Raw genomic sequence first — 18,261 nt, 5'->3', positions numbered from 1 at the left:
GGTCTTTCACTCCGCTCAGGACAGCCCCTGCCTGAAAGACCCTTCCGGGACGCGTTGGTATCTCAGTCGGTGCCGGCGCCCGCTTTGAGGGAGAGGGTCACACTCTCGAGGGCGGGGTATGGCGGAAGCCCCTCCTCTGCCCGCCGCCTCGCCACCTCTCGCCGGTCGACCCCACCGGTGCCCTCGGCCCGCCCCGCCGTGCTCGGCTGCCGTCAGGCGTTGTCGGTGGCCAGCCCAGCCGGCTGTGTGACGCCGCGGGTCCCGGGGTCCTCGGCGCCCGCGCCCGTCCCTATAAAAGCTGACGCCGCGGGCGGCGTCGCGGTAGTTGCCTTGTTCTCGCCTTTCTCTTCTGCTTGGCGCGCACTCTGCGCCGCTTCCGTCAGCCTCCTGCCGTCCGTCTCCTTAAGACCAAACACCGTGAGTAGCCGTCCACGAGCTGGAAGGGGCCGCGGCATCCTGATGGTGGGCTGAGTGGCGCGAGGCGGGCGGCCACTGGGCCCGGCCTGGCCTCGCCTCAGGCAAGGTGGAACCCATGGCCGACTCCGTTCGCCCACTGTGCGCTCGGTTCGCCCAGGCCGCGCGTCCTCACGGCGCCGGGGGGTGAGAGTCCCGGTCCCGGGCGGCTGTCCTGTGCTGCGGCCAGCGTCGGCCGGCGCGGGGCTCGGTTGCAAGGCCCGGGCACCAGGGAGGGGGTGGCGGCGTACTGGAGTGGGGATCCACGGCCCGCGGGCGTGGGCGCGGGCCCGGTGGTGGTGGTGGTGGTGGTGGTGGCTGGGCGGGAGGCTGGCGTGGTAGTCGGCTGGATTCTTGGCTCCCTTCCTCTCTCTGCCCTGTTTGTGGCGTCACTCGCTACCGTCGTAACCGTGCTGCCGCCGAGGCTCTGCAGACAGCAGCCTGCTTTCTGCGAATGCTTCTGCAATGTTTCTCCGCGGCCCGCAGCCGCCGAAATAAGTATCGTAATAGCAGATGCCATCGCCGTTGTGTATGGCTTAGGAGCCCCGACTCTCTAAAACTTGAGGAGGCTGTACTTTGTGAAGGGATGGAATGCTCACCTGCTGTGGTTCCTCTTTCGATGGAGACTTCAGGTTTGGGGTTGAGGGGCATGCGTTTTTCGTCAGTGTCACAGGAAGAATTTATCTGTGGCGTAGAACGATGCAATCTCCTCCATCCTGTAGTCTAAAACAGATGTCAGAATTTCACGTCACTTGAAACTTAGGGTTTTTTTTTTTATTAATAAGTTGTATGATGCGATACAAGAGTTTATGCCATCCTTGGAGGGTTATTCATTTCCAGTTATAGGAGCCTAAAGAGTTGAAGAAATGTTTTTGGAAAGCATGTCAAATCATAATCTCATCCATTATTACTTAAAATTTTTACACTTAATTCTCATTTAACACTAAAAGTTTTCGAGTGTTAAGTCTAGGATTACAGCGTGCATCGAATTACAGATTAACCGATTGTCTCCCTGTTATTTAATAACATCCTGGCTCCCTTAGGAGTAACCTGATACCTGAATTTGACTATGACTAAGCATATTATTTATTGTGAATTATTTCAAGGAAATGTGAAATGGACGTTTTGCTTTTAAAGTAATTTCACCAACTGCACCGTTGTGTTCTGGAATGTTCATTTCAGTATTATGGAGTACAAAAAGCTTGTAATTAAAAATTAAGCTCACTGAAATATTTTCCTTCGGGCTGCCTTTTGTTGCCTTGTCACACGGAGGGTCTGCTGCTCTGCTCCTTTCTCCATTGAGCAGTACAACTACATTAATAGAAAGCAGTAAGTAACATGGAGAAGCAGACATGTTTGTGAGCTAAAGAGTGAAATTTGATTCTCACCGACCATGGATAAGTGAGAGCTGAATACTTCAGTTGCTGATTGTAAAATATGCTTTACCTTTTTGCTTCCTTCAACAGCTTGTTTGTGGGGGGATAGGAACAGTTTTCTCAGGAAGGCTAAATGAATATTTTAAATGATACAGTGGGTCTTAAAGTCTTTGAACCTAAAATGGGTGCAATAAATGTTTTAAATGGTAAACTCTGCACCTTTCTGGAAATTCATTCTATTTTTTTTTTTTCCTACAACCCACCTATAAAGCTTAAGTTTGGTAACATCACAGAGTTGTGAATACCTCAGAAACATGGGGCTTTAGTAAATATGAACTTTATTAAATGGATAAAAACATACCATACTTGATCTTAGCCAAAAGGCCAAGAAACCATGTGAATGAATTTTAAAGAGATTGTGACTTAATTTTTACAGTCAGGTTTTATTGCTTTTCTTGGGGTAGTGGGAGAATCTGAAGAAATTGCTGGTTTAGAACTTTCAGTTTTAGGTGTTTTTTTTTTTTTTTTTTTTTTTTGGGTCGGAATTCAGGACCTTTGAAGTTAATTGCTTACCTTCATGGAAGAGAGATCTTTTTCCTAATGACGCATAATTTTATCTGAATTAATAAATGGTTTTTTAAAAGCAAGTGGCAGGTTATTTTTATGCAGAGCTTATAAGAAGATCTCAGAGTTAGTCACCTGGACGGTGAATAATGAAAAATAAAGTGAAAGATAAAAAGGACTGCAAAATATAAGCCCCTTATGAGTTTTAGGGAATTGTATTGACATCTGCTCATACTTAAGCCCTTTTATTCTCTTGTATATGGTCTTGGATTGGCTCAGAATGAGCATATCCTGATCTACTCTTTGGATCTGAACTCATTTGGTCTTTCTGTGAGGAAGTTACCACTTCATTTGGTAGCTTTGTTTATTTTGAACTGACCTCCCTTAGGTTTGCAGGTGGTTATTTTTGGTGGTTAATATTCAAATGGAGTGGTCATATTTGAATAATTTGAGTATCTTTTCTGGAGCAGACAGGCCGGCAGGAAGCAAATAAGTATATTTTATTCTAAGCAAAGGTATAGAATATAACTCTTAAATTCATACTAATAATGAGTTCAGTAAGGTAGACTTTAAAAGCTTCTGTTAGGAGTCCTACTTTGGAAAAAAAAAGATGTATGAGAGTATTTATAGGCTAGTCTGAAGAACTACTTGTAATACTGTTTTACAGGATTATGTATTGTAAGTCCTTAGGGCTTTATAGTTACTAAATTAGTAGTTGATGAAATGTCATGTAGCACTAATAGTTATTTAAGTTTCACATTCAATATACCTTTTTTAGATGCCTTCAATTAAGTTGCAGAGTTCTGATGGAGAGATATTTGAAGTCGATGTAGAAATTGCCAAACAATCTGTGACCATCAAGACCATGTTGGAAGGTAAGTTATAGAAAACATGGGTGGAAGGAACAGGAAAGAAATGAGTAATTTGAGACAACTTACTGTATTTATATAAGCCACAGTTTATCACAAACCTCAATTTTATGAGAGGGTAAAATTTGCATTTTCTTTGAAGTATAAGCTGCATTGTTCTGATTCAGGCCATCCTTTCTGTACTATTTGAATTAGTGAACTTTTTCCCCTGTATTAGATGGGTAAAACTATAAGAGTGAAGTAATTTCCAAGCTTCAGATAATGGCCCATTTCTGTTTCAAGTAAATTTGGATTTATGTTTTCTAGTGACAAAAATTAAAGCTTTTGATAAAAGGTTTTCTTGCTATACAGCAGGTATATAAAGCATCTTGTTTCAGTGGAGGGAGTAAGCTTTGTAGAGTGTGTACGTGACTTCTTTTTTGAACAAGCTTTCCCTTTTGTCCTTTTTTTTTTTTTTTCCCCTGGTATGGGGTTTGAACTCAGGACCACATGCTCGCTAGGCAGCTGTTTGTCAATTTTGCCATCCCATTTTGCAGCATGACAAAGTGAGGTAAGAAAACAGGTCCTGAAACTTTAAAACCTTACTAGTTAACATGGAACTTTTCTTAGTGTTACAGTGGGCTGGTGGACATTAATAGTACATAGGAGACCTACAAATTAGTGTCTAAAATTGATGAGGGGAAAAAAAAATCACAAGTTTTTTTTTTAGAGCCAGAGGTGTGGCTCAAGTGGTAGAGCACCTACCTAGCAAGCTCAAGGCTCTGAGTTCAAACTCCAGTAGTGCCAAAAAAAAAAAAAGTGTTCTTAAACACGAAAGGTCTGTAGCTTTTAAATAATGAAAGAGGAAAAGGCCAAAGGGAGGCTGAGGCTGGAGGATCTTGAGTTGGAGGCCAGCCTGGGCTACCTAGCAAGGCCCGTCTCAAAAAAAAAACAAAACAAAACTCCAGAAGGGTTATGTGTCAAAGATGAACTATATGCTGGTGAAAAGAAGGAAGATAAGATATGCTCTTTGGTGTTTAAGAATTCATAAACGGGAAGGGAGCCAGACACTAAACAAAGCAAACTGTCACTTGGTGTAATTATTGCATTAGTAAAGTTTTGTGCCAGGTGGTGCTGTGGGAGCATATTGGCTGGTGTTCCTTCTGTTTTCTACAGTGTGCAGTACTAGTGAGGTGATATATGTGTAAAATCTAGTAAAATTAAGGTGTTTTGGGAGCTCATGCTGAGGTGAAATAGGATTAATTAAGGAAAAGTAAAATTGAAGTCCATAGTGGAGATTTGTTGGGATGGAATAGGATTTTAATACTGGGGTTGGCAGAGCTGTAAATGAGTTTGAGGTAAATGAAAAAGAAAATGATTTTGAGCATGTGTAGCAATCTGCTAGGCAATTGGGTATGTGGATTTTGCCCCCCGAGTCGTAGAAAGCTAGATGAAGACTTGCCTTGCACAGTGAGTTATGAAAGTATAATTCTAGAAGATGAGGTTAGGGCAAGGTTGGGGTGTCAAGAACATAGAAGTCAGAATTGGACAATCAGTGGTGTAGGATATATGAAGCAGGGAAGAGGGAGCATTTCTAGGTGACAAGTGACTGCCAGATTCATATATTATGGATTAGTCACTTAGGATTTCATATTAGATAAAATAGAGGACTTTTAATGCAGATTTTTTGGTTTGGTAGAAGCAGAAACCGAATCACAGAGGGGTGTGTCTTCTGTTTTTTAAGTAAATGACTTGTTGTCTGATAAAAAGGTGAACACAACCTTTTGGATAGTTGGTACCATTCGTGGTACATGCATCCTGTATCCTGGTAACTTACATAGAGAACGTCTATTAAGTTTTAAACCCCTTGGTATATTCCACAGTCACTGTTCATCAAGTGACTATTGAATGAAGAAGTATGGTAACAAAGAGTGTGAAAACAATCCAAGTATCTCTAAAGGTGGGTGGTGAGTAAGGCTTTATCTAAAAAGATTTAGAAAGTGATAGCAAAATTGCTGCCTGAATATTTGGCTTTGGCAGTGGAAATGTTCTTTTATCTTAGTTGGTGCCTCATACTAATCTGTCCTGTGCTGCTTCAAAGAAGCATTTGCCAATTTTAAGGACATAGGGCTCCTTGAAGGTTTTCATGCCAACTTTGATCACTAAAGCAAGTGGACTGATGGATAACAAGAGTTAAATGATCCTTTCCCTTTGTATCCTTTGAGGATAAAAGGTGAATGGTTTTATCTTCAGTACCCATGTTCTTATGTAGGAGTCTAACTTCTTAAGGACTGGAGTCTTTTGAATTTGGCAACTTAACTGCTATCCTTGTTTTGCCATCTGCATTGTCTCTGGTTAGAGTTTCATGTGACGTAGAAAACAAAATAAAATCCTTTTAACACAGGAAAATCAGAATTGAAAATCTTGGCATGTGTACATGCTGATTGGCTTATTTGTTCAGGTCCAGGGTGTGGTATCAGGATACAGGTGTCTTTCAGAAGTCCCTGAAAGTAGATAGCTTAAAGGAATGACTGTTGCTACTTGTGTATTTATTATAAAAGCAAAAACATAGTGCACATCATTTTAAATGGTAGACAGGCAATTCTTTATAACAACAAGGACCTTAATTTTAATGTGACTTAATTAAGCGTAATTCCAAATAACATTTGAATCTAAACAAGCTGGTTGTCTGTGTTGTTCCTGAATGTATTATTTCCCCAAACACATATTTTACAGTGTAACTTTTCCTCTTGCTTGATTAAAATTATTTCATACTTGTTCAGGAAAAACATAAATGACTTGATTCAAATGAAACTCAAGACAGTCATTTTACAGTTTTACTCTAAGCTGAGATGGGATCAGGAACAAGTATTGATGGGAAGTTGGAGAGGGGAGATGAGTGAATCCATCCATACAGGATAAGATGAATCAAATTCTTTCTGGATCTACTCTTTTTCCACTCCACTGGAACTGCTTTATAAAACCACACGACCACCTTGTGGTGAAATGGTCAAGTGCATTGTCTGTATTTTTGACTTATTGACAGTATTTGACGCTTCATTCACTTCTCACTTGGCTTCTAGGATACTTCACTTACTACTTACTTCACTCTTAGCCTTCTGTCTCCAATCTTTAAAGACTGTAGTTCCTTAGGGCACGCTCATTAGATCTCTATTATATCTGTATGCATTCGTCCTTTTGCTTATAGACGCATAGCATTATAAACATCTCATACTAATTTCCAAAACTTATCTACAATTCTGATCTCTTATTTCTAGACTTCCATATGCAACCATCTTTGGATATCTAATGGATAACTCAAATTTATGAAACCAGAGCTCTGATCCCTTTCTAAAAGTAACAGTTCCTCTGACATCCTTCATTTTACTATTGGTCAGTGCCATCCTTCTCACTCCATAAACATTAATCTTCCCTGACTCCTTTCATTTTACTTTTCTTTTGCTGGCACATTATTAGACATTTTTTTCCTTCTCCCCCTAGAGAGTCTCACTATGTAGCCCAGGCTACTCTTGAATTTGTGATTCTTCTGCCTCAGCCTCTTGTATAGCTGAGACTACAGATGCACATTGCATCCAGCCCTTAGTGTTTTTGGAACATGCCAGACGCTCCTATGAGAAGACCTTTGCATTTGCTATTTTCTCCACTTAAGTGTTTTCTCCTCTTTTAGGATTTTACTAGAATGATATCTCAGCAAAGAGACATTCTCAAATTGCAACAGTTCCTCCCATGCTTCTGTATTTATAGCTGATTTCTACTGCCAACAACGGCATCTGGTATATGTTACGGACTTAAATGTGTGACTCAGCGTTAGCCATGTCTGCATCACTGATAGTCTTCTGTAAGCAATACATTATTGTAGTAACTTTTGGCCTCTAATTTTGGTACTTGATAACTATTAAGTAACTTTATGAGGCAGCTCTTCTTTAGTTTAGAAGCTAATGGATAGATCCATTTGGTTTAAAAACTGTTTTTATTCAGAATTTTTAAATAATATGGATGAATTTCTCTTTAGGATTCATCAACCATTTTGAAAAGTTGAAAGTTAGACCTTTCTGGTAAAGAGAAACTTATAGAGTAATAAGGGCATGATAAGCAACATGTCAAGGGTGTGTGTGTTGAAAATAAGTATATCAACTGGGTATGATGGTGCATGCCTGTAATCCTAGCATTCATGAGGCTGAAGCTGGAGAATTAGGAGTTCGTGGTCAGCCTGGGCTACCTTCCCAGGTCAGTCTGGAACTAGTGAGACCTTGGATGGGTAGATGGATAGATTGAACATCAACTCATATTGTCTTTAGCTTCCCTAGACATAATACTGCTAAGTGTCCTGGAAATATTTTAGACTAATACATAAGCATATTCTCATTTTTATTCAGATGACATCTGTCTTTTTATACCTAGTTTTTAAAAACTTACCTTGAGATCATACTAGTATGTATGGAGCTGTCAGCTTTGTTTTTGTCAGTGGCTGCATGCATGTGTGTATGTACATCATTGGTCTTCAGATTTGAATAGATTTGGATTTTATTACTGGGAACACTTTTCATTGCTTCGCTTTCTAAATGCAGTCCATTTAGATAATTTGGTATAAATAGTAGGATAAGGGTCCAGCTTTAATACTTCTAATATTTTTCCAGATGACTGTCTAGTCATTTAACCATACTTATTTTCCTTCTAATTAAGAGCTCCCTTTATATACTGTTCCTATATTTATCTACTCATAACTTAAGAGTTTTGGGTGGGTCAAGAACCCATTGTTAGGAACCACTGATTTTAAATGCTCTAAGATAAACCGTTCTAAGTAAAATAGTTTTAATTTTCATCCAGACAGGATGTCTTACAGTACTTGCTGGAGACCTAGGCTAGTTGGTATAAGCATTACAATGGAGTTGAGAAATGATGGCCATTCTCTTCTGGTTTTCTTAGATTTGGGAATGGATGATGAAGGAGATGATGACCCAGTTCCTCTACCAAATGTTAATGCAGCAATATTAAAAAAGGTAAAGTCTTTTATTTATTTATTTTTTTGGTGCTCTCAAGCATGCTAAACACATGTTCTATCACTGAGCTACACCCCCAGTCCTAGGTAAGGTCTTAAAAAGGTTTAATTTTTAAGAGTTGTATGGTACTGGGGCTTGAACTCAGTGCCTACACCTCCAGCCACTCCACCAGCCCCTTTTTGTGATGGGTGTTTTCGAGATAGGGCTTATGAACTGTTTGCCCAGGATTGGCTTTGAACCAGGATCCTCCTGATCTCTGTCCTAAATCGCTAGGATTACAGGTGTGAGCCACTGACGCTTACCCTTCTTTTCTTTTCTTTCTTTTTTTTTTTTTTGAGACAGAAACTCACTATGTAGTTAGGCTGGTCTTGAACTCAAGATCTCCTGTTTCAGCCTCCTGGGTGTTGGGTGTTGTAATTTTAGGCTTGCATCTTCACGCCTGGCTAGACTCTTAAATGAACTCAGTTTTTAAGCTTTTACGTGCTTCCATTGTTCCTTTGTGTGGATGAGTAATTCCGAATCTATCGTGGTATTTCTAATCTTGAAATAGGAAAGAGTAGGTAACTTTTTTTAGACTATATATTTGTTAGCTACACTTACTCTGGTATAGATTTTATTGAGGTATATACATCAGTATTTTAGCTGATGTCAGCTAAGTCCATTCTCTTTAAAACACTGATAAGTATTCAACAACGTACTAAAACTTGCTGCTTAAAATTACTTTTATATTTGATTTTTTCGAGGGGGGGAGGAGCAGTACTGGGATATAAATGCCAGACCTTGTGCTCTACCACTTCAGTCACTCTGCCATCCCGAGAGTTCAACAGTTATCTGAGTGACACTTGGATGTTCTTAAACAGTAGTATACAGAAAAGAGTTCTGTTTGCTTCATTATCAAGGTTCACCTTTGTCATTGAGAATCAAAGATTCAGTGATAAGCCTGGGACCTTGCACATGCTGAGCACATGTGCTTCTACTGATAGAAAGATTTCTACATTTGGTACTCCTATGTGAGCACTTCTCTATGATATAAAATATTTGGGTCACAGGATGGTTTATGCACCTAAATTTTTATAAATATTACTAAATTGTTTTTTGTAGACACAGAACACCATGGGATTGAATCATGACTATCTTCCTTAGGTTTTTATTTTTGAGATGGGTAAAGTAAAAAGCAAAGGAATATTTAACAATTCATTCCCACTACTGTCCCTGTTAACTTTGAGTATGATATGTGTTTAGCAAAAAGAAAAATTGTTCATCTTTGTATTACTGTGTCCCAACAGGAGCTCGAAACTAAAAGATATGTTTTTGGTGTGTTTTGTTGTTGTTGATTGCCTTACCTCGTGTGTAAGCGTGAGGAATTCCCTTTATTAGGATTTTAGTGTTGCAGGACACATGATTCCTTAACACACAAGCAAGCTATTTAATTATATGCTCACGCTAAAGAAAATAGTAGCCTTTTTTTTTTTGAAATATCCATTGGGGTAAAAGCTGGCCAGACATACAGATGGAGATGTTCATTCAGCTCCAGTTTGCTTCTTCCTACAATTTTTCAGAAGTCATTGACCGTATGCAGTTTCATGTTATGCTGTTTATTTTGCAGTACTGGGGCTTGAACTCAGGGCCTATACCTTGAGGCACTCCACCAGCCCTTTTTTTGTATGTTAGGTGTTTTCGAGATAGGGTCTTGCAAACTATTTGCCTGGGTGGTTTTGAACTGCAGTCGTCCTGATCTCTTCCTCCTGAGTAGCTAAGATTACAGGCATTGGCATGAGCCACCGGAGCCTGGCTGCTTTTTTTTGTTTTTTAATTGTGTTGGGTGAGGGCACATTGTGGCATTTACAAAAGCCAATGTATCAAATATATCACCCCCTCCACTGCTCTCCTTTACTTCTCCTCCTTTACCCCCATTCCTGGAATAGGTTCAACAGGTATCATTTTTGCGTTTACGTACATGTGTACTTATGCTTTCTTTTAAGAACTTGACTCTTGCATGAATTGAAGCTGCACTGTTTTTCTGTACTCTAATCAACATTGGCTATTAATCTCCTTAGACTGGATAAAAAATGATTCTCAAAGCCTGAACATTTTTTACTTGTGTTATTAGTCAATTTTCTGTTTCATTTGACTATATTTCTAATGGACTTTTTAAAAAATGGTGACAAAATATATAAAACAATATTATTTTTAACTTTTTAAAGTGTACCATTAACCGTGTTGGGCAACTTTCACGAATAACCATCTCTAGAACTTTGTCATCCCACACTAAAATTTTGTACCCATTAAATGGTAACTCCTCATCACATCCCCTCATCTGGAGGAGCTCCTCATAATGACTATTTTTTATCTGTGTGAATTTGGCTATTCTGGGTGCTTCATACATGGAGCCATAGAATGTTCTTTTGTTTGGCTTACTTCATTTAGCACAGTGTTTTGAGGATTCACCCATGTTGTAGTCTAATGGGCTTCTAAAAAGATTCTCAAGTGGTAGAGTGCCTGCCTGTAAAATACATGTTAACAAGTTTACCATCTTAAGTGTAAGTATGCAGTTTAGTGGGCTTCTTTTTTTTTTTTTTTTTGCAGTTCTGGGGTTTGAATTCAGGGCTCTGGTGCTTGGTAGGCATGGGTGTCTACCACTTGAGCCAGGCCCTTTTTTGTCATTTTCAGATAGGGTAGATGTAAACGTTCTATCAGTGTGCTTATCTTAAGTAATTCGTGGTATTTTACTTAGATCTCATTTCTTATAAATTCTGACTATTGCCTTCTAATTGACATACTCTTAATGTAAAATGAATATAAAATGCTTCTAAAAGAACTTCTGCTTCAGTCGTTCAGAGTCAAGTACCTTCTGGGTGCTGGGATACGGCAGTGAAATAAACGAAATAAAAAATCTCTGCCCGTAAGTGTACATTCTAAGGGGAAACCTACAACATGCAAAATAGGTCAGATGGAAGAGCCATGGGGAATAGAGAGTGAAGGGGATACCAGGGAGTTGGTCGGTGGAGGGTTAGCTGTTTTTAAAATAAAGATGATTGGGAAATGTTTTCCTGAGAAGATGAACTTAAACAAAGATGCAAAGATTGAGGAAAAAGATTCTGGGCAGTGGGAGCAAGTGCAGTTGACATGAAGACAAGAGCACATGCCCTTTTCTTTTGAGGAAAGGCAAGAGAGGCAAGTGTGGGAGCTACAAAAGAGTGACCAAACAGAGAGATGGCAGATAAGGTCAGAGTTAATAGGCTGGGTAAAGTAGGAATACTTTTCAGAATGTGAAGGTTTTTTAAAAAATTACTTGCATTGAGTATGTAACATATTTGAATAATAATCACATGATCAAAAACTGAAAGTATATAATAAGATCTCCCATCTTGTTTCATCTGACCAGAAACTCCCAAGTCCAGTAATAATCGATGTTAGTTTGGCTTTTTGTTCGTTTTTTTGGTGGTACTGGGATTTTTTGTGGTACAGGAGTTTGAAGTGAAGGCCTTATGCTTGCCAGGCAGGAACTCCTGCCACTCCACCAGCCCTTTTTGCTTTAGTTATTTTTTGAGCAGACTTTGCTCTATAATCCTCCTACCTGTGCCTTCTGCATAGCTGAGATTATGGGCAGGAGCCACCTCACCCAGCTGGCTTTTCCCTTTAAAAAAAAAAAAAAAAAACTTTCATTTTTTGGGGCCTGACAGTATAATTTCTGAACTGTGTCATTTTCTCTTAGCATTGTTTATTCCCCTAACATTTTACTATGACAAAATTTGAAGATACAGAAAAATTGAAATAATTATACAACAAATACCTATGTAATTCCTAGATTCTGCACCTTAATAATTGAAGTATTGATTTTAGTTTTAGCTGCTATACATACTATGGCTAGTCAGTTCTCTGAAGTTTTGCTATAAGGTAGGTATTCAACTATACTAAGAAAACATAATGGGCTTTTCCTTCTTTATTCCTACACCAAATAGTCTTACTAATATATGGCGTTTTTTTTTTTTTTTCTTGGTTATAATGAAATGCCCATATTCAGTTTAGGGAGTTAAACTAATTTATTCTCTGTAAAAGAAGAATTCAGGTTTTCTTCATCCAGTTGCCAGCAACTAGTATCAGAATCTTAATTTTTTTCCCCAACTATAGTAGTATCTGACCATAGTGTTAGTTTTGCATCTAGTAAGGCTGAGCATGACTGTTAAGATTTCTTTTGTAATTGCTTATATATGTCTAAGTCATTTCTTTGTAGTATTTTTGTTTTTTGGAGACAGTGTCTGATAGGCTGGACTTGACCACATGATCCTCCTGCCTCAGCTTCCTGAATCCTGAGATTATAGACATGTACTACCATGCCTGGTTCTGTAGTGATTTTTAAGGTTTTATATTCTATAGGCTAGTCCATTGTTGCAGTTCTCTTCCAGTCATTATCCTATCTGACTTCATGTTTTTTTTTTTTTTTTTAAAGACAGAGTCTTGCTGTATAGTCCAGACTGGCCTGGAACTCATAATCCTCCTGCCTCAGCCTTCTGAGTGCCAGGTTTGCAGGTGTATGCCATCATGTCCAACCCACAGAAGTTTTTTTGGTTTTTTTGTTTGTTTGTTTGTTTCCGGGAGGGGGAGGGGGCGTGGTACTGGGGTTTGAACTGAGGACCTAATCCTTGCTAGGCAGGTGCTCTACCATTTTGAGCTCTTCCACCAGCCCTTTTTTGTGTTGGGTATTTTCGAGTTAAGGTCTCTGTCCTGACTGGTTTGGAATGACAGTCCTTCTGATCTCCCAAGTAGGTAGGATTACAGGCATGAGCCACCAGCTCCTGACACAGAAGTTTTTAATCTGGTCAACCATTAGGGTTGTAAAGATTGATTCTTACAGCTTTGTGCTTGCTTTTCAAGCTTGTCTATTCACTTTATTCAAGTCAGCCTCTAGCTAGTTTTTATCTCAGTGCAGGAATAATGTTGGCCCAGCTGTGGAATGAGTATTTTGTAACAAAGCACCACAGAAGAATTTTTCGATTTTGTTGTTGCAGGTCATTCAGTGGTGCACCCACCACAAGGATGACCCTCCTCCTCCTGAAGATGATGAGAACAAAGAAAAGCGAACAGACGATATACCTGTTTGGGACCAAGAATTCCTGAAAGTTGACCAAGGAACACTTTTTGAACTTATTTTGGTATGTTTATTATAAGCTAGTTCTTTTCCAGAATCTTTACCACTTATAGAGTTGGGTTGGATGAAAGCAGTGTTACTGAATTGTAATGTTCTGAACTCAAATGTAATGCTATATTTAAATCCACATATTAGTAATCACAGTAATTGCAAATGGTTCAAGCACCAGTTAAAAGACAGATGTCAGATCAGATAAAAAAGCAAGACTCAGCTGTGCCCTCTATATGAAACCCACTTTAAGCCGGCACTGATGGCTCAACACCTGTAATCCTATCTACTCAGGAAGCTGAGATTGGGAGGATCATAGTTCAAGACCATCCTGAGCAAATAGTTCGTGAGACCCCCATCTCCAAAAGAACCCAAGCAAAATGGGCTGGAGGTGTGGCTCAAGTAGTAGAGCGCCTACTTCGTAAGCAAGAAACCCTGAGTTCAAATCCCAGTTCCACAAAAAAAGAAAATCAATAAATTAAAGAAAAGGAAACCCACTTTAAATGTAAAGGCACAATTAGGTTTAAAGATGGAAAAAGTTAGTGTATGCTAACAGTAATGAAAACAAAGCTGCAGTGACTATATGAAAGTAGATATTGTAGCAAAGAGTATTGGTTAAAGAGGGTTGCTTTATAGCTGGGGGCCAGTGGCTCACGCCTATAATCCTAACTACTCTGGAGGCAGAGATCAGAAGGATCGCAGTTCAAAGCCAGCCTGGGCATAGTTCCTTGAGACCCTATTTTGGTGGTGGGGGGAGGGGAACACAAATGGACTGGTGGAATGGCTCAAGGTGGGAGGCCTTGAATTTCAACCCCAGTGCTACAAGAAAGAAAAAAAAAAAAAAGGGTTGTTTCATAATGATAAAAGATTCCTTTTGGGAGGACATAATCATAAACATTTTTGTACCCAGATGCACAATTTCCAGAAAGTTGAAACAAAACCCAATAAAACTCAGAAGAGAAATACACAAATATAATAGACATTCCAATACTTATTTTTCAGTAATTAGTAGATTAGACAAAATCAGTAAAGATAGAAAAGACTTCAACTTAATTGACCAACTTGTTTTAATTGATATTCAGAACATTACATCTAATGACAGTGAAATACATACTCTTGTCAAATTGACCATGTTCTGAGCCATAAAGCAACTCAAAAGGATTCAAGTCAATGCCAAGTGTGTTCTCTTGCCTCAGTGGAATTAAAAATCAATGACAGAAGAAATGTAAAAAAATTAGAAAGTATGGATGGAATTGGGGAACATCATTCTGAGTGAGGTTAGCCTGGGCCAAAAGACCAAAAATCGTATGTTCTTCCTCGTATGTGGACATTAGATCAAGGGCAAACACAACAATGGGATTGGACTTTGAGCACATGATAAAAGCGAGAGCACACAAGGAAGGTCTGAGGATAGGTAAGACACCTAAAAAATTAGCTAGCGTTTGTTGCCCTCAATGCAGAGAAACTAAAGCAGATACCTTAAAAGCATCTGAAGCCAATAGAAGGGAACCAGGAACTAGAGAAAAGGTTAGATCAAAAAGAATTAACCTAGAAGGTAACACACATGCACAGGAAATTAATGTGAGTCAGCTCCCTGTATAGCTATCCTTATCTCAACCAGCAAAAACCGTTGTTCCTTCCTATTACTGCTTATACTCTCTCTTCAACAAAATTAGAGATAAGGGCAAAATAGTTTCTGCTGGGTATCAAGGGGGTGGCGAGGAGGGCGGGGGGCGGAGGAAAAAAAAACCAAAAAAAATTAGAAAGTATTTTGAACTGAATAGCATAAAGCACTTAATCTTTGGGATACAGCTAAAGCAATAATTAAGAGGGAAATTGGTAGCACTAATCATCTGCATTAGAAAAGAAGAAAAGTTTCAAATCAGTGAACGAAGCTTCTACCTTAAGATGAAATTCAGGTCAGGATAAGAATGTTAAAGAATATAAAATTTCTTAAAGTTAATTTTCTTAATTTTTTTTTTTTTTCTTCAGTACTGGGGTTTGAACTCAGGGCCTACACCTTGAGCCACTCCAACCAACCCTTTTTTGTGATGGGTTTTTTCAAGATAGGGTCTTGAGAGCTATTTGCCTGGGCTGGCTTCAAACCTCAATCCTCCTGATCTCTGCCTCCTGAGTAGCTAGGATTACAAGCGTGAGCCACCGCAGCTGGAATAATCTAGCATTTTAAGCTTAGACATAGATGGTTAGTAACTCTGGAATTAGTTTGAAACCTCTAGTATGCTTTAATGAAAACAGCTATCATTTTATAGGCTGCAAACTACTTAGACATAAAAGGTTTGCTTGATGTTACATGCAAGACTGTTGCCAATATGATTAAGGGGAAAACTCCTGAGGAGATTCGCAAAACCTTCAATATCAAAAACGACTTTACTGAAGAGGAGGAAGCCCAGGTAGGTATCACAGTTTATTTTTGATCACATGCTTTTTCAAGAGATCGAAACCCATTAATATGCCATGAAAAGAGAATTCCTCACACGGAGTCTTGATACATGATGGATAACAGGTACTTTCTGTGTCCTACATACATATACTCTTTTACTGATCTGTCTCTTGAGTCTGAGTACACTGCTCTTTCATAAGCATATGCAAAGTAGGTTTTGAACCAAAGTATCTGTTTCATACTGATTCATTAGCCGTTTCTACTTTTAGCACCTTGGACCTTTTGTATAGGCCATACATAACTTGATTTTAGAAAAGCAGGCCCAAAGAATGAGTGAGTGCTGGAATACTTGAGAGCAACTTGGGGAATGGGGAGGAAATGAATGGATTTAGAAGGTTTTGTTGACATGGATATAAACTGAAATTAGTGAATGAAGTAATTGAATATGTTTTGTCAGCTTTAGTGACTGAAACTGAAGCTTGCTGCCTTTGCTTTTCTAATTTCAGCTGGGCAGAATAAAAACCTGGGGAGACAAAGGATTCGGAAAGTTTACTCTTAATGTGCTATTTTTAGTTCTCCATCTGTCCTGACTTGCCTCATAGGCTATTGATGAATCAGGAGGTAGTACTTACACACAAGTCTTAATAAAGACTACTTAAAGTACTTTTATGTCTGTCTCTTCTAGGTACGCAAAGAGAACCAGTGGTGTGAAGAAAAGTGAAATGTGCCTGACACTGTAACACTATAAGGATTGTTCCAAATACTAGTTGCACTGCTCTGTTTATAATTGTTAATATTAGACAAACAGTAGACAAATGAAGCAGCACATCAATTGTATTAGCATAAGATTGTCCTTATTGCATGTGTAGTTTGAGTACAGACTCCAAACCTATGGCTGAGTTTCTGCTAGTATGAGCAAAAGCTTTTCTCTTTACTCTGAATAAAAGTGAACTATGGGTTCTCTGTAGAAAGTGGCATTTTGGACTTTTCCTCTTCTGTCAAGCAATTTCTGCCTAGTTCATTGTCCAGTTAACTCTAGTTAAGCTTTTAAAAGTTGGCATTGTAAATAAAACAACTTGCAAAAAGTTTTATTATCTTTATTCATGAGTTGGAAACTGGAAAAGGCCTACTTGAAGTTAATGGTCTGAGTGGGGATATTGGGATGTCTTCCAGACTCCTGGAGTCAAGCATGTACCACTGATACTGATCAGCTTACATGAAGCAGGGCTCTTAATTGGACTTGAGGACTGTTTTTTTTTTTTTTTTAATCTTCACAGCTTTGAGTATGTTTAGAATCAGTTACTACCTGTTTTGTGGGTTTTTGGGAGAAATGTAAGTAGACAATGTGTTAGCTTTTCAATTTAAAAAGACAATTCATGTGATATGTCATCTTTTTATAATCAGTGTTCCCATGTGGGGAGAACCATTCACACTACTTGCATGTAATAAAGTAATTAAACCTTTAACATTAAAATGTGTGACAAAACTCAGGCAACATCTATTATGAGTTGAAGATACTTTAAATAAACAGTAAATTATATAGTAGGTAGTAAACCTGTAGTTTGCTTTTTTGGACTTGAGTGTTTGTCTCTTCACTGAAGAAATGGGTTAAATTTGGTTACATTTGTCTAGCTTGAAGAGGTTCTTAGGTAGTTTCTGCCCTAGTTCTGCAGACATAATCAGAGTACCTATAGCTAGGCAAATCTCTTCTAAGTAACATTTGTATGGTTAACTGGAACCTGTGCCTCAGTGCTGGTGTTCCCAGCTTCCCCACTCTGGTATCAAAATTTTTGATGGCTTGAGATGGCTCACACATTTGGATTTTTTTTTTTCTTTCCTACTTGTGCTCCCTTTTTTCCTTTTCCTAGTTAACTTACCTGTCTTCACATGTTGTTATATTCTCTTCCCATTTACTTTGAGTTATGCTACAAGTAATCACTCAAAAGTAACTTTTTTTTTAAACATCATATCTCCCAAATTCACCTTACTAATAAAGTCCCTATGTTCCACATAATTCCCATTTGGTATCTTTGTTGTTTTGAGATAAACCATTGTAACCGAGGCTGGCCTTGAACTAGTGATCATCCTGCCTCTGAAGTGCTGGGGTTACAGGAGTGTACCGCAACTTCCATTTGTTTTCTATACCAGAAGATAGCAAACCATAACACATGGCGTGGGTCATATCTGGGCCATAGTTTGTTTTTGAGCTTAAAATGATTTTTACATTTTAAATTGTTGATAGAAAAATAAAACAATGTATTTGACCAAAAAGCATAAATATTTACTCATAAGTTTGTTGACTCCTGTGATCAGGAACTAAGCTTGTTTCCATTTGTCCTGATTCAGTGGGGGAAGGTAACAGTCCAGTCTAAGCTAGATTGTCTTACTTGCAGAAGCTACTATAATATTTCCTGTACCCATCTCAACTATCTCCGGTAGTGTTCTGACAAACCCAAATCTT

The 18,261-nt window shown here is 38.9% G+C and overlaps 1 protein-coding gene across 1 annotated transcript; it reads left to right on the top strand.

Annotated features, from left to right (window-relative positions):
• Nucleotides 1–260: 260 nt before the first annotated feature.
• Nucleotides 261–17,354, top strand: Skp1 (S-phase kinase associated protein 1). Its single transcript, XM_020168361.2, has 6 exons — nucleotides 261–417; nucleotides 3,172–3,268; nucleotides 8,189–8,262; nucleotides 13,272–13,415; nucleotides 15,670–15,810; nucleotides 16,486–17,354. Exons 2-6 carry the CDS (start codon nucleotides 3,172–3,174, stop codon nucleotides 16,519–16,521), a joined length of 492 nt encoding a protein of 163 aa, XP_020023950.1. The 5' UTR covers nucleotides 261–417; the 3' UTR covers nucleotides 16,522–17,354.
• Nucleotides 17,355–18,261: the final 907 nt, after the last annotated feature.

The sequence above is a fragment of the Castor canadensis genome, chromosome 16, assembly GCF_047511655.1.
Source record: "Castor canadensis chromosome 16, mCasCan1.hap1v2, whole genome shotgun sequence".
Classification (NCBI taxonomy): domain Eukaryota; kingdom Metazoa; phylum Chordata; class Mammalia; order Rodentia; family Castoridae; genus Castor; species Castor canadensis.
The sequence above is the reverse complement of the archived record's forward strand: the minus strand, read 5'-3'. Positions and strand labels throughout refer to the sequence as shown.

Bases quoted from the DNA above. Each gene is read 5' to 3' on its own strand.
- Skp1 (XM_020168361.2), top strand. From the start codon at position 3,172: ATGCCTTCAATTAAGTTGCAGAGTTCTGATGGAGAGATATTTGAAGTC. The intron at 13,416-15,669 runs GTATGTTTATTA...ATCATTTTATAG, and splicing joins CACTTTTTGAACTTATTTTG to GCTGCAAACTACTTAGACAT. The intron at 15,811-16,485 runs GTAGGTATCACA...TGTCTCTTCTAG, and splicing joins CTGAAGAGGAGGAAGCCCAG to GTACGCAAAGAGAACCAGTG.